This window comes from Harpia harpyja, chromosome 16 (genome assembly GCF_026419915.1).
Source record: "Harpia harpyja isolate bHarHar1 chromosome 16, bHarHar1 primary haplotype, whole genome shotgun sequence".
Classification (NCBI taxonomy): domain Eukaryota; kingdom Metazoa; phylum Chordata; class Aves; order Accipitriformes; family Accipitridae; genus Harpia; species Harpia harpyja.
In genome coordinates, this window is record NC_068955.1 from 23,342,638 (window position 1) to 23,354,690 (window position 12,053).

General features: G+C 38.2%; 1 protein-coding gene across 2 annotated transcripts in view; it reads left to right on the forward strand.

The window, feature by feature from the left end:
• The window catches only part of FAR1 (fatty acyl-CoA reductase 1), a 41,711-nt gene extending 32,153 nt beyond the window's left edge, over positions 1-9,558 (forward strand). For both annotated transcript variants that reach the window (XM_052810556.1, XM_052810557.1), the window contains exons 10-12: positions 643-772; positions 4,409-4,536; positions 6,604-9,558. In XM_052810556.1, coding sequence (XP_052666516.1) covers positions 643-772; positions 4,409-4,536; positions 6,604-6,766 — 421 coding nt within the window. In that variant the 3' untranslated portion in view covers positions 6,767-9,558. The remainder of the gene's footprint in view (positions 1-642; positions 773-4,408; positions 4,537-6,603) is intronic.
• Positions 9,559-12,053: the final 2,495 nt, after the last annotated feature.

Here is a 12,053-nt window from a genome sequence, read left to right on the forward strand (position 1 = left end):
TATGATCTATCTGTGCCTTTATATTTTCCTGCCCTTTGCTGCAGAAGCAGTAGGGTTAAGGGGCTAAGCCATATTTCTGGTGGTATTAAACCTTGATCTCTTAGTGACCATAAGAAACCAATTTTATTTTGTTACAGAGACCTGGTACTGCACAGTGTGCAGGAAGATCAGGGAAACTTACTCCCTTGCTTAAAGTTGTCAGGTGCATATGTTCTGCACTGTGCAGTTTCACTCTTTCATCAAGTCAAATTGTTCAGTACAGCTAGATATTCCAGTATGCTGAAGTGAAGAGTGTTCTATGTTTGTGTCCTAAACTAAGAGTTAGCAACAGAAGACATACTACCATCTCTTCTTTTTAGGGAAGAATCTTACCATTGCAGTGGGAAGTAGGATTAGGAGACAAGGACTGTCCTATAATTTCTGATTCTATATAAAGATTGGACAGCCAAAGTTCACTTTAATAATATGCAGAAATATCTTATTGATAAATATAACATGCTTTGGGTACAGAGCAAGATGGGATATGTTAACATAGGGGTGTGGGGTTGGAGGGTAAAAAAATTTATAATCTTACTGTCTGTTTTATTTGTTTGAACTAATCTTTACCACTGTAACCTGTACATTCCATGCCTTGGACTGTAGGATGATGAAAACAATAACACGTCTTCATAAGGCCTTGATGTTAATAGAATACTTTACAAGCAATTCGTGGATCTGGAATACTGAAAATATGACTATGCTAATGAACCAGCTAAGCCCTGAAGACAAAAAGGCAAGTAGCTATGTGATGTGGGCATGGAGACTGAAAGTGAAATATAAGCTCATTTAAGACTGACTAAGGACATAAGCTCGTAATGCTGCTTACTGTAATGTGGAGCTAACCCTAGTACTAACTCAGTGCTGGAAATTCCTGTCACATTCTTTCAGTTGTGCCAGGGCTGTGTTATAAGCTAGATCAGTGATGTGATCAGAGATGAGGAAGGGCAGGGCCCCCTTGAAGGAGTCCTGATATAAAAGATGACTGTCTTTGGAGTGGCCTGATCACGTGATCTAGTGTTACCCATATATCAACCAAGTGGCCAAGCTGTTACGGTTTTACCTACATCATGAATAAAACAAGGCTTTACTTGACCACTGTCTCTTTCCTGATGAACAGGAGGGACTTTTTTTCGCTTGTTTTTAAACTAGTAACAACTTTTATATACCCTTTCCATGCTTTGGCCAGAGTGCCACATGTATTCAAGAAATATAAGTGTAAATTCTCTCACTTCTTTCTGAAGTACACTCTTGCTGTTTGACTAAAACTGCCCCATACAGGGGGAAAAGTGTAACAAGCAGGATGACAGAAAAGTCCTGAAGGTTGTTGAGGAAGAATGAAAACTGAGTGCAGGGTCTCAGTAAGAGTGAATGAAAGAGCTCAAAGGAAAAATCTTTGTCTTCCCACTGTGTGTTGTTGACCATCTATGTGAGTTTCTATTTTTGTGCTATGTTTACTAGTCTCAAACTAACAGAAACACCTGTGTGGTGGTTTGACCCTGGCTGGATACCAGGTGCCCACCAAAGCTGCTCTATCACTCCCCTCCTCAGCTGGAGAGGGGAGAGAAAATAGAATGAAAGGCTCATGGGTTGAGATAAGAACAGGGGGAGATCACTCACCAGTTACTGTCATGGGCAAAACAGACTTGACTTGGGGAAAATTAGTTTAATTTATTACCAATCAAATCAGACTAGGATAATGAGAAATAAAACCAAATCTTAAAACACCTTCCCTCCACCCCTCCCTTCTTCCTGGGCTTAAATTTACTCCTGATTTTCTCTACCTCCTCCCCTCGAGCGGCACAGGGGGAATGGGAGTTGAGGACTGTTCATCACGCGTTGTCTCTGCCACTCCATCCTCCTCAGGGGCAGGACTCCTCACACTCTTCCCCTGCTCCAGCATGGGATGCCTTCCACAGGAGGCAGTCCTTCATGAACTTCTCCAATGTGGGTCCTTCCCACAGGCTGCGGTTCTTCACGAACTGCTCCAGTGTGGGTCCCTTCCATGGGCTGCAGTCCTTCAGGCGCAGACTGCTCCAATGTGGGTCCCCCACGGGGTCACAAGTCCTGCCAGAAAACCTGCTCCAACGTGGGCTGCTCTCTCCACGGGTTTGCAGGTCCTGCCAGGAGCCTGCTCCAGCGTGGGCTTCCCATGGGGTTGCAGCCTTCTTCGGGCATCCCCCTGCTCCAACGTGGGGTCCTCCCCGGGCTGCAGGTGGAGATCTGCTCCACCGTGGACCTCCCTGGGCTGCAGGGGGACAGCCTGCCTCACCATGGTCTTCCCCACCAGAGGCTGCAGAGGAATCTCTGCTCCAGTGCCTGGAGCACCTCCTCCCCCTCCTTCTTCACTGACCTGGGGATCTGCAGGATTGTTTCTCTCACATATTCTCTCTCTTCTCTCTGGCTGCAGTTGCTGTTGTGCAGCAGTTTTTTCCCCCTTCTTAAATACATTCTCCCAGAGGCACTACCACCGTCGCTGATGGGCTCGGCCTTGGCCAGCGGCGGGTCTGTCTTGGAGCCGGCTGGCATTGGCTCTGTTGGACATGGGGGAAGCTTCTAGCAGCTTCTCACAGAAGCCACCCCTGTAGCACTCCCACTACCAAAACCTTGTCACGCAAACTCAATACAACCTCGATGTGGCTAGCTGGTTTTCCCTGGTGACTAGTACTGACTGAAGCTACCTTCCTTTCCTGCACATGTGCCTGTGCTGCCAGATTCCGACCTCCCTGTGCCTCATATGCCTGGGAAGGGTTACACAAATCTTATCAGATTCATTCCAAGTTACTCAAAAATATGCTTGTGCAATAGCGCAGCTGTAATGGAATGGACTTGTTCTCCACACCAGTATGTCTCATAGGAAGATACATGTATGTGTTAAAATAAAGAAGTATTGCAACTGAGATCAATTGCTGTGCCCCCCCCCCCCCCCCCCCAACTGAGTTTAAACTTCCTTTCTACTATGGTTTTGTTGGTTAATATTCAGCAGGATAAAAATCACCAGTTACAGTTTTAAAACCTCAAATTCCCTTACGCATTTGGAACAGTGTTGTCATCTTTAAGATGTTTTTCCTATTCAAGTGTTTTCGAGAATCTTGTTCTATAGTTAAGTTGAAGAAAAGCTGCCAAACTTCTAAATCAACTGTCTAAAAATAGGAAGTAGAATAGCTTTTAGTGATTCTTATGTGGAGAGGATTTCCACCCCTTCCCCCCATCTCACCTCCACCCAGCAACTTGAATTCAGAAAAAGTTTAAAAAACAAAACCAAAATAATCCCAGAGCTTTGGACTGTTAGTATTTTCAAATACCTGTTTTCGATAAGATGTGCATACAGCAATAAAGAACTAGTTGGAATAATGGTTGAAACTGTACTTTCTTTACTTTTACATTCTTGCTATGATGATATATTAAGGAAAATAACGTTTAATTGAGACCTTCTGATAACTTACTAGTACTAGAGGGCTGTTTGGCATGTATATATCATCATGACTGCTGACCTTTAACTTGCAAACAATGCTAAATTATGGTGTGAGGGATTGTCTTCAGAACTGTAATGCGTTTATTTTTCATCATACCTTATAACACACCTGCCATGCTGTTAAGCAGCTTATTTGGAAACATGGACTTGGGGATTTAGCATAAGTATAACAACTTTTAAAGCTGAATACAGTTTCACTGCACAAAACTGTTTACTCGTTTCTTATTCCTGTAACGATCTTACTTATTCTTTTACCTGAAACAAAATTGGCAGAGCTGAAAGCCTGCTAGGAAAATCTTGGTATTTATTTGCACTTAAACAGCTGCTGTTGTAGAATCTTGAGATGAAGAAATGAGTACATCAGTGAAAAACTTTAGTTGTGAATTTACTGTAGTAACTTCCTCTCCTGAGGAAGATACTCATGTGGTTCTTTTTAAAATATAGCTGTCTAACTATAAGCACAGCTAAAAGAACTCTGCATTTATGCAACAGTGAACTAGGCACAGAGCAGTGTTCATTCTACAGCATATTAGAATTATTTTGTTGCTTAAAAGGGAACAACATAATAGAAAATAGTTATTTCTAGAGAATTCCTTACAGACAAATGAAATGGGAAAGCAGTGCACTTGGAAGTGGAGGGAAGAATACTACTGCTGAGGAGGAAAAATATGGCATGAAATGGTTGAGATTTGGAAGAGGTGGTTTAAGAAGCTGGTAGCTGAGTCAGAAATGGGATCTAAATCTGGATTGTTCTTATGATTAAGGACAAGATAACTTTTTTGCATCAAAGAAATTGGAATTATCTGGTATAAAGGCATTTATTCTTTTCCTTTAAGTTATTCTATATAGCAGGTGAATTTTTAGGTAACTAACAGTGAAAGCTTTCATTTTATGCAGACGTTTAATTTTGATGTTCGACAACTACATTGGGCAGAATACATGGAAAATTACTGCATGGGAACGAAGAAATATGTGCTGAATGAAGAAATGTCTGGCCTCCCTGCAGCTAGGAAACACTTGAATAAGTAAGTATAAACTTTTATTTTCCTCTGTTTATATTTTCTGTGTTTTCCTGCCCTTGTCAAGTTTCGCTTTTCCATATTATAACTTAATTGTTCTTTAGAGCACCTGTTTAGGTCCTCCAGAATTATTCTGTTCCAGTCCAGTGGTCTGAAGCGTTTTCTGAAGAAGTCAGCTGTCATCTTTCTTGTTCCATTTGTTGCTCCTGAGTTGCTCTCAGTACTAATAGTTACAGTATTGGTCTGGGGTTATGGTTGTAGCTCTGATCACTAGTGTATACTGTAATTCAGGTTTCTGATTTTACCCAAGTGTCTTTTGGAAGGTAAACAGGTACACAGTAACACAAGGTCAGAATGGCTTGTTCAGTTAAGGAGGTTTAATAGAACAATAGTTGTTTCTTCTGGGAATGTGATCTTTTGAAGCAGGTGAGTAAACAGGCATGGACTCTCCACCTCAGAGCAGGAAACTTTGATGTTGGTGCTTTAAGATGACTTCTCTTAGCCTTTTATCTGTGGCTTAACTCCTCCAATTTGAATGCATTGTTACTGTCCAGAATTTTACTGGCACAGCTGCCCTTATTTTGTTCTTGGCTGATTCATAAAGACAGTTGCAGACTTTTTGATTTGTCTTTTTAATGAGTGAAATAAAAGAGATTAATCTTGTTCTGCAATTCTACTTCACATCGGCTATCCTGATAGCACAAAGAGAAGTGGCGTAGGTCATTACTTGTGTCATTCTTCTAAAGACAAGGATTTGCAGTTGTAGAGTGGATTGGCATGATATGTTACGATCTCAGATACTTTTGAAAGATGGTAATCTTTGATAACAGTGAGGATGGCGGAAGAGGTGTCCCCTTCAGGTTTGTGGTTTTTTTTTTAAATCTAGATGGTGTTAAAAATGCACAGGAGTTATCATACAGTTGCCATTCTTTGTACAAGGGATCGTACCAAGAATAACATGAGAAATAGTCTTGTATTGGAACAGCATCTGGTTGCCCACAGCTCTCAGTTTTTAAGTGGATTATTTTGCAAGAGGTTTAGATTCTAACATATATTTACTCTGAGCTATTAAGTTGGCCTCTTCTGTTACCATCTAGCTCTTTAATCTGAACTTGAAGAGTCCACTGCTTCAATATTAAGCAGATGTGGCAGCCTAGGGGACCTGGCTTCTCTAGGAAACTACTGAGTAGAATTTTTCCTTGAATAGAAAAGTGGGCTTTACTTTTGTAATACAAAAATTCAGGCTGTTTTTTCTACAAATAAGGTATGTAGAGGAAGGTCTGGCTATACTAACACCCAGCCTACCTGTAAAACAAGATAAGAGCAGTCAGTATTTCCTTAAAAAGAGGTGCCTTAAAATACAAATTGTCATGATCTACTGAACCAAAGAGATTGCTCTGTTTCTAAGAAATCTGAGCCAATTCTGGTTGCTGTTTGTCTTGAAGCTTCCATCTTTACCTGTGAGAAGATTACTAAAAGTGACAGTTGCCCTAAAAGGACACTTTGTTTCTTCTAATCTTTCAATATAGTTCCCTGAGAAGGAGTAAGTTTAAAATTGCAGTGAAGACTCCAGGCTCTGTGGTTGGAAAATCCTATGATGTTGGGTTTTGGGGTTTTTTTTTTGTCAGTGGCAGTTGGAGTTGCTTCTACATATATATGAAGTTATAAATATGTGGAGGGGAGTAGGGGAGTTCATAGTGTTACATATTTCCTTGTTCTTGGGGTGCATGGCAGCCTTCTACAGGTAAGTTACTGTACGTGTGACCTTGGCTTTAAGATGTTTTTATCAAGCAGCTATAAAGCAGAAGTACATGTGGTTAGCTACAGGGCTGGCTCTGTTCCTTAGTTTTCATGTGTTCCAGTTTCCAGCAGTGAACTATGGAAAAGCCTTCTCTGTTTGGTCCTTCACTTATCAGCTTGCTTCCATCGTTCATGTAATACCACTCACAGTGTATCTTGAGATGAACAGATGAACAAATTCAATTCTACATTACAAGTTAATTTTTAGAGTGCTCTTTTCTCCTGTAAGTCTTGGTACCTTGGCTTTTAATTATTTCTTTTGTTTTCCCTTAGGTTAAGGAATATACGCTATGGCTTCAATACAGTTCTTGTGATCCTGATCTGGCGTATCTTTATTGCAAGATCACAAATGGCAAGAAATATCTGGTACTTTGTGGTTAGTCTGTGTTACAAGTTCCTCTCCTACTTCAGAGCTTCCAGTACTATGAGATACTGAAGAAGAGAATTTAGCATTAGGACATCTATGCATATGGTGGTCTAACTGCACAAAGCCTGTAACATGTAGTCATCTCACATTTTGTAAAAGCATAATTTCATCTTAAATTGGAGTGCAAAATATACGGTATGGTATATGTAATGTTAGTTGTGTATCTTCCTGGAAACAGAGAAAATAAAATGGTCAAGTGCCAGGTTGAATTGGCATTAGACAAGCATTTAAATAACTTTTAACTCTTTGACCTGGGGAAAACATTTTAGACCACTGACCAACATAACTGTGCAATTTGGAACGTGTTTGATTGAAATCTGCCTTAACATGATTTTTTTTCTTTTTAAGTTTTACTCCACATTGAGCAAGATAAATATTGACTTAGTAGTTGCTGTAGACCTATTTATTTGAAATTCTTCTAAATTACAAAGGGTTTTGCAAGTTGCAAAAGTGTATAAATGACGGTGGATCTCCTGAAAAAAATTATTTGAGGACTTTTGTAATTTGTCTTTACTTTTTGCCACTTCTTCCCTTCTTCTCAAAGTAGGGATGCAACAATGGTGCCTACTTTGCTTTAAAAGAAAAAAGGAAAAAACCAACAAAACAAAAAAACCCAACCTTCCTTAATTACTGAAAGGCCTTTTGTCTGATCTGGTCTTCAGAATGCACTTAGTGATTCAGTTCTGTGCTCAAAACTGGCTGCATCCAACTTGCATTTATGTCATCATGAACAATTTGCTTCTCTGAAAGCAGAATTGATCCTATCATTGGGTAGATAAAAGGAAATGTAACCCTGAGGGGGGCAAAAATAAAGTCATTGACTGTCCTCTTTTTTTAATGATTTTTATTGGGAACACAGAGCCAGCACTGGATTGTTACACTTCTGACTTCAAAAGGTAAATGTATTTGAAAGGAATTTATTATGCTTAGTTGCTATTTATGTTACTGGTAATTGTAGTTGGACAAACTATAGGCTTTCATTAAGAGATATACCTGTTTTTAAATTCTAAGCAATGTTAGCAAATACTTCATGAATTAATAATTTTTAAAATCTGAGCTATGAAATTTGATGCATGGACAACACTAATGCGTAAGCACACTTTTGCATCCCTGCCCCAATAAAACCTCTCATTTCACTGGGCAAGCAGAGCAAGATGTACCTTGCTTCAAAATGAAAGTATGTTAACAATTCTTCCATCTATCTTTTTAACTTAAATTACTAAGATTAAATCTGAAGAAATCTGGTCTTTCTGCATGTTAATTTCTTTCAGTAGGGAAACCATTTGTAAAAATAGCAAGGTGTAAGAAAAGATTGACTCCTTGTTTAAGGCAATACATGAAGATCCCTTTAAATTTTGGTTGTACAGAATTCTGTCTGAGAACACTGTAATGCTCCTTTAATTGATGCACTGACCAGCACCGTTGCCCAGTGTTTGTTCATTAAAATCAGTTTATACTGATGAGTATGTTCTTGAATCTGCTTGGAAAGGCAAATAATGACTTAATTACACAAGAGCTACATTATACTTGCCCTTGATAGTTTTTTGTCCTATTTGAATTAAGTAGGTAAAGGACTTATTTTGCTATTCTTGTGAAAACTCTTACTTTCAAGAGAACACCTTTCATGCAGGTGTATATCTCATTTTGAAAAGATAATGGCTTCCTTGTTGAAGCTAAATATTCTGTAGTAAGTAGTTAAGCTGTAATTCCTTTTTAAAATTACCTGTGTATATATAAAGCTAGTGATGAAAAGCCTAAATGGTCTAGGACCACACCTTGTGTGAGAGACCTCTAACTGGCTGAAAATAAATTATGGCTTCTGTGATTGAAGATGTTACACTTGAACAAATACATTAGGTGTATTACATTTTTAGTTGCCTCCCCAAGTATCTTACTGGACCTGAAAGTATGCTTAAGCATTCTTGCATTGTAGACTTTTTTCAGAGGTGCCTACTATCCAGTGACACCCCTTGTCCCATGTTGGCATGTGGCTGAAGTTTGAAAAGACAAATACATCATATTCTGAAAATGATTCTGTGAAGCAATTCACTTACGAATTTTGGTTGTTTATTGTACATGATACTTATAATGTTCATTTGTTTATACTGAGAACTATGAAGCCAATGAACTGATTATCTCTGGTCCGAAACACTGCTTAAAAAATATATTCTTTTGAATAAATAACGAAGAAAAGGATTAGTTTAAACATAAGGGTATTTAACCTCTACTCTTTCAACATTTGCCAATTAGAAACCCAATTTTTTTTTCCTCTTTGGAGACCGTGGTTCTGTGCACTATTGGTATCTTACACAAATTCATCAGTCATCCTATTTAATTGACAATAGATTCAGTGTTGCATTTATTACCTTAGTTTTGTCACTTCCTGTGGTCAGTCTGTGAAATTCTATCTGAAATGACTGGGTTTTTTTCCATATCAGAACCCTGTTCCCTTGCAGTTCTTCATACCAGTGTTTGCACATAACAGATGTTGATCAAAAATATACAGGAATTATATTTTGATACAGTAAGCTAGACTCACTGTACTGACTAGCAAGTTACAGGAGGTATTCCAGTTGGTTAAATAGGAAGAGCAGTCTGAAACAACATGATCACTTAACAGTTACTGGTATTTAAATTTGGGATGAGGAGAAAAAAATTACATTTTCCTGTAATGTTTTTGTCTGCTGTAGGAACAGATGTTTGGAAACAAATGCTAAATCTGTGAGCTTTTATAAGACATAAACAGAAATATTGGGTGCCTTTGTTTGTAAACCAAAAATAAACAAATCCCTTCAAAGTGGTGTTCCAGTGTTTATTTTTTTTTTGCATGTTTCTAGTCAAATTTGTGGAAAATAACTGGATAATGTAAATGCTGTCTTAATATACACAAACATGCTCTTTCCTTTGTGAGAAACTTTGAAAATCAAGTTAATGACTAATACTGCATTTTAAAAAAAACAAAACAAAAACCTTCAAAATCACAAAACAAAAAAACAACAAACAAAACCCCCACAATCTAAACCTTCATGAGGTGACGTCAAAACACATGGTGAGGTATGCTTGGTCGTGGTGACTTTCTTGTATGTCAGCTAGTTTTCTCTTTGCTGTCATTGCCTGTTCCTTTGTCATACTAGTTTCAAATTTACTTAAATAGACGGGTGCTTTTTCATGTGGTTTACAAGGATACTGTGGTTTTGCAGTAGCTTTTGGATTAATATTTCAAGGAATTGTAAGCTACTACAGCTACTTGTAGCATCTACATTTTGTGGTGAGGGAGGAGAAGGTAGCATTAAGTTACTGCATCACCAAAATGCCTTGGTTTTTTGTTTTTTAACCTTAATTTCTTGGAATCTTCAGATTTCATGGATTCTTCCTCCTTTTATCTAGAGGTCATACATCTAATAAATCATCTGTAAGCTGTGGTTTGGTGTCTACCAGCTTTAAAGCATAACCTTTCCTTTACTTGACTTTAAGACATAAACTACCAGATATAGATGGGGTTTTTTTGGTGTTTTTGATTCAAAATTGAAAGCAAAGAACAAAAAAAAAAAGTTTTAAGATGTTATCCCTTATGTGTCTTGTGCTGTTAAACATTTTACCCTTTTTTCATAGTGCAGTATTACATCATACATTGTTCAAAAACAAAGAACAAGTTTATAGAGGTAACTTGGATCTGAGAAGTACCTTGCACAGAGCTGGGAAGTATAACTTTTCATAATATTTTTACGTATTTCACAATCTGCTGAGCAGACTTTAAAACAGAAATGAAGAAAAGTCACCAAAGAATGGCTGCTGTGGGGAAATGTAAGTGAATTGCTTTGAAGTGTATTCATGCTGTTTGTCAGTCGTCTTGTGCTGAAGTATGTGCAATTTATTTTGTCTAGCCTGGTGACATTCACTGTGTGTTTGTGTAAATCTCTAGAGACTGTAAAATAGTTCCAGTGGAGCTGATATGAATTGTCTGTTCTTATTTTTAATGTGTGCTGTACTGTCATAAATTTAGAAGCAAAGCGTGACAGGTCTCACCACTTTAAATTCTAGGTTTTCTTGATCTCTTCTAGAGTATTCTTCAGAGCTTCTTCAGACAACACTCTCCTCCTTTCTGTCTGCAGATGACTGCAAGTTGAAGGTTACTTAACCAAACTGTGAGCTGCTTCTCTGCTGTCTTGAACTAAATTTAACCCTGCATCCACTTTCAAGATATTTATAAATGCTTCCCTCCTTAATGTTATCTTAGTACTTTTCTTCAGTGCAGAGTTGACATTCACTTTGGCTTTGCCTGCTCTGCAACAAATATGACTCACTGATAGATAATTAGTAATGCTGCAACTGTCTTTTCTGGAATGTGGAACAATGACAGCTTTGAGCAGCTTTTATTCTTGCTATGAGAAGCAGGAGAAACCATGACTAATTGGTGAAAGCAAAAGTTCCAACACATTAACACACTGAATAAAACTGGAATGCTTAGAGGCATGGGCTCTAGGTAGGGTGAATGGAAATTTTTTTACTCTTGATTCAGTTATATCCATTAACTGCAAGTGTAGTGATTATTACCCAGAAACCTTTCATTTCATTCTAATTGAATTGTTACACCTTTCAGGATGGTAAAATTCTGTAGCCACTATAATTTCTGAAAAAATAGCCTGACATGTAGAAGCAAGGCCTCTTTGGCTTCTTTATGAGCGTATGAAAAAACTAAAGTATGAACTTATGGTAAGATTCTCTGAAACGAAAAAATGAAAACCACCACTTGGTTAAAATTTTCTGGGATGTAGAACAAACATTAAATCTTAAATTGCCCTTGCCTCTTGTGGTGCTAGTTTCCACTACATCCTCTGTGTATGCCCTATGTCTACTGTAGAAACAGCAATTCAGTCTACCACCAGGAGTGTCAGAAAGTTATTCTTGTTTTAATCAACAAACATCTGATTTACCACTTAAGTGAAAATGATTCAGTACTTAGCCACTATTAACTTCTATGTATCATGTCAGCCTTAATCCAGATTCAAGACAGCATCATACAGTTGAGTATTTTTATCCTTACGAAACTCAATAGCTCATCCTTTCCTTCATTCCTGATGAAATTTTACCAGAACTGGATGTCTAGGGACACAAATAGTTATACTTACTGTTACAGACACCTAGCTTGGATGGAATTCAAGAATCTAAAGTTAGGAGGCTTGATTTCCTCTATTACACAGTTTTCTTGGTACGATTCAGAATCATAAGGCAAATGCTTAAAATAAGCAGGAACGTCTCAAAAGCAGTCACATTGTGGGGTGAGGAGTTAAAGACC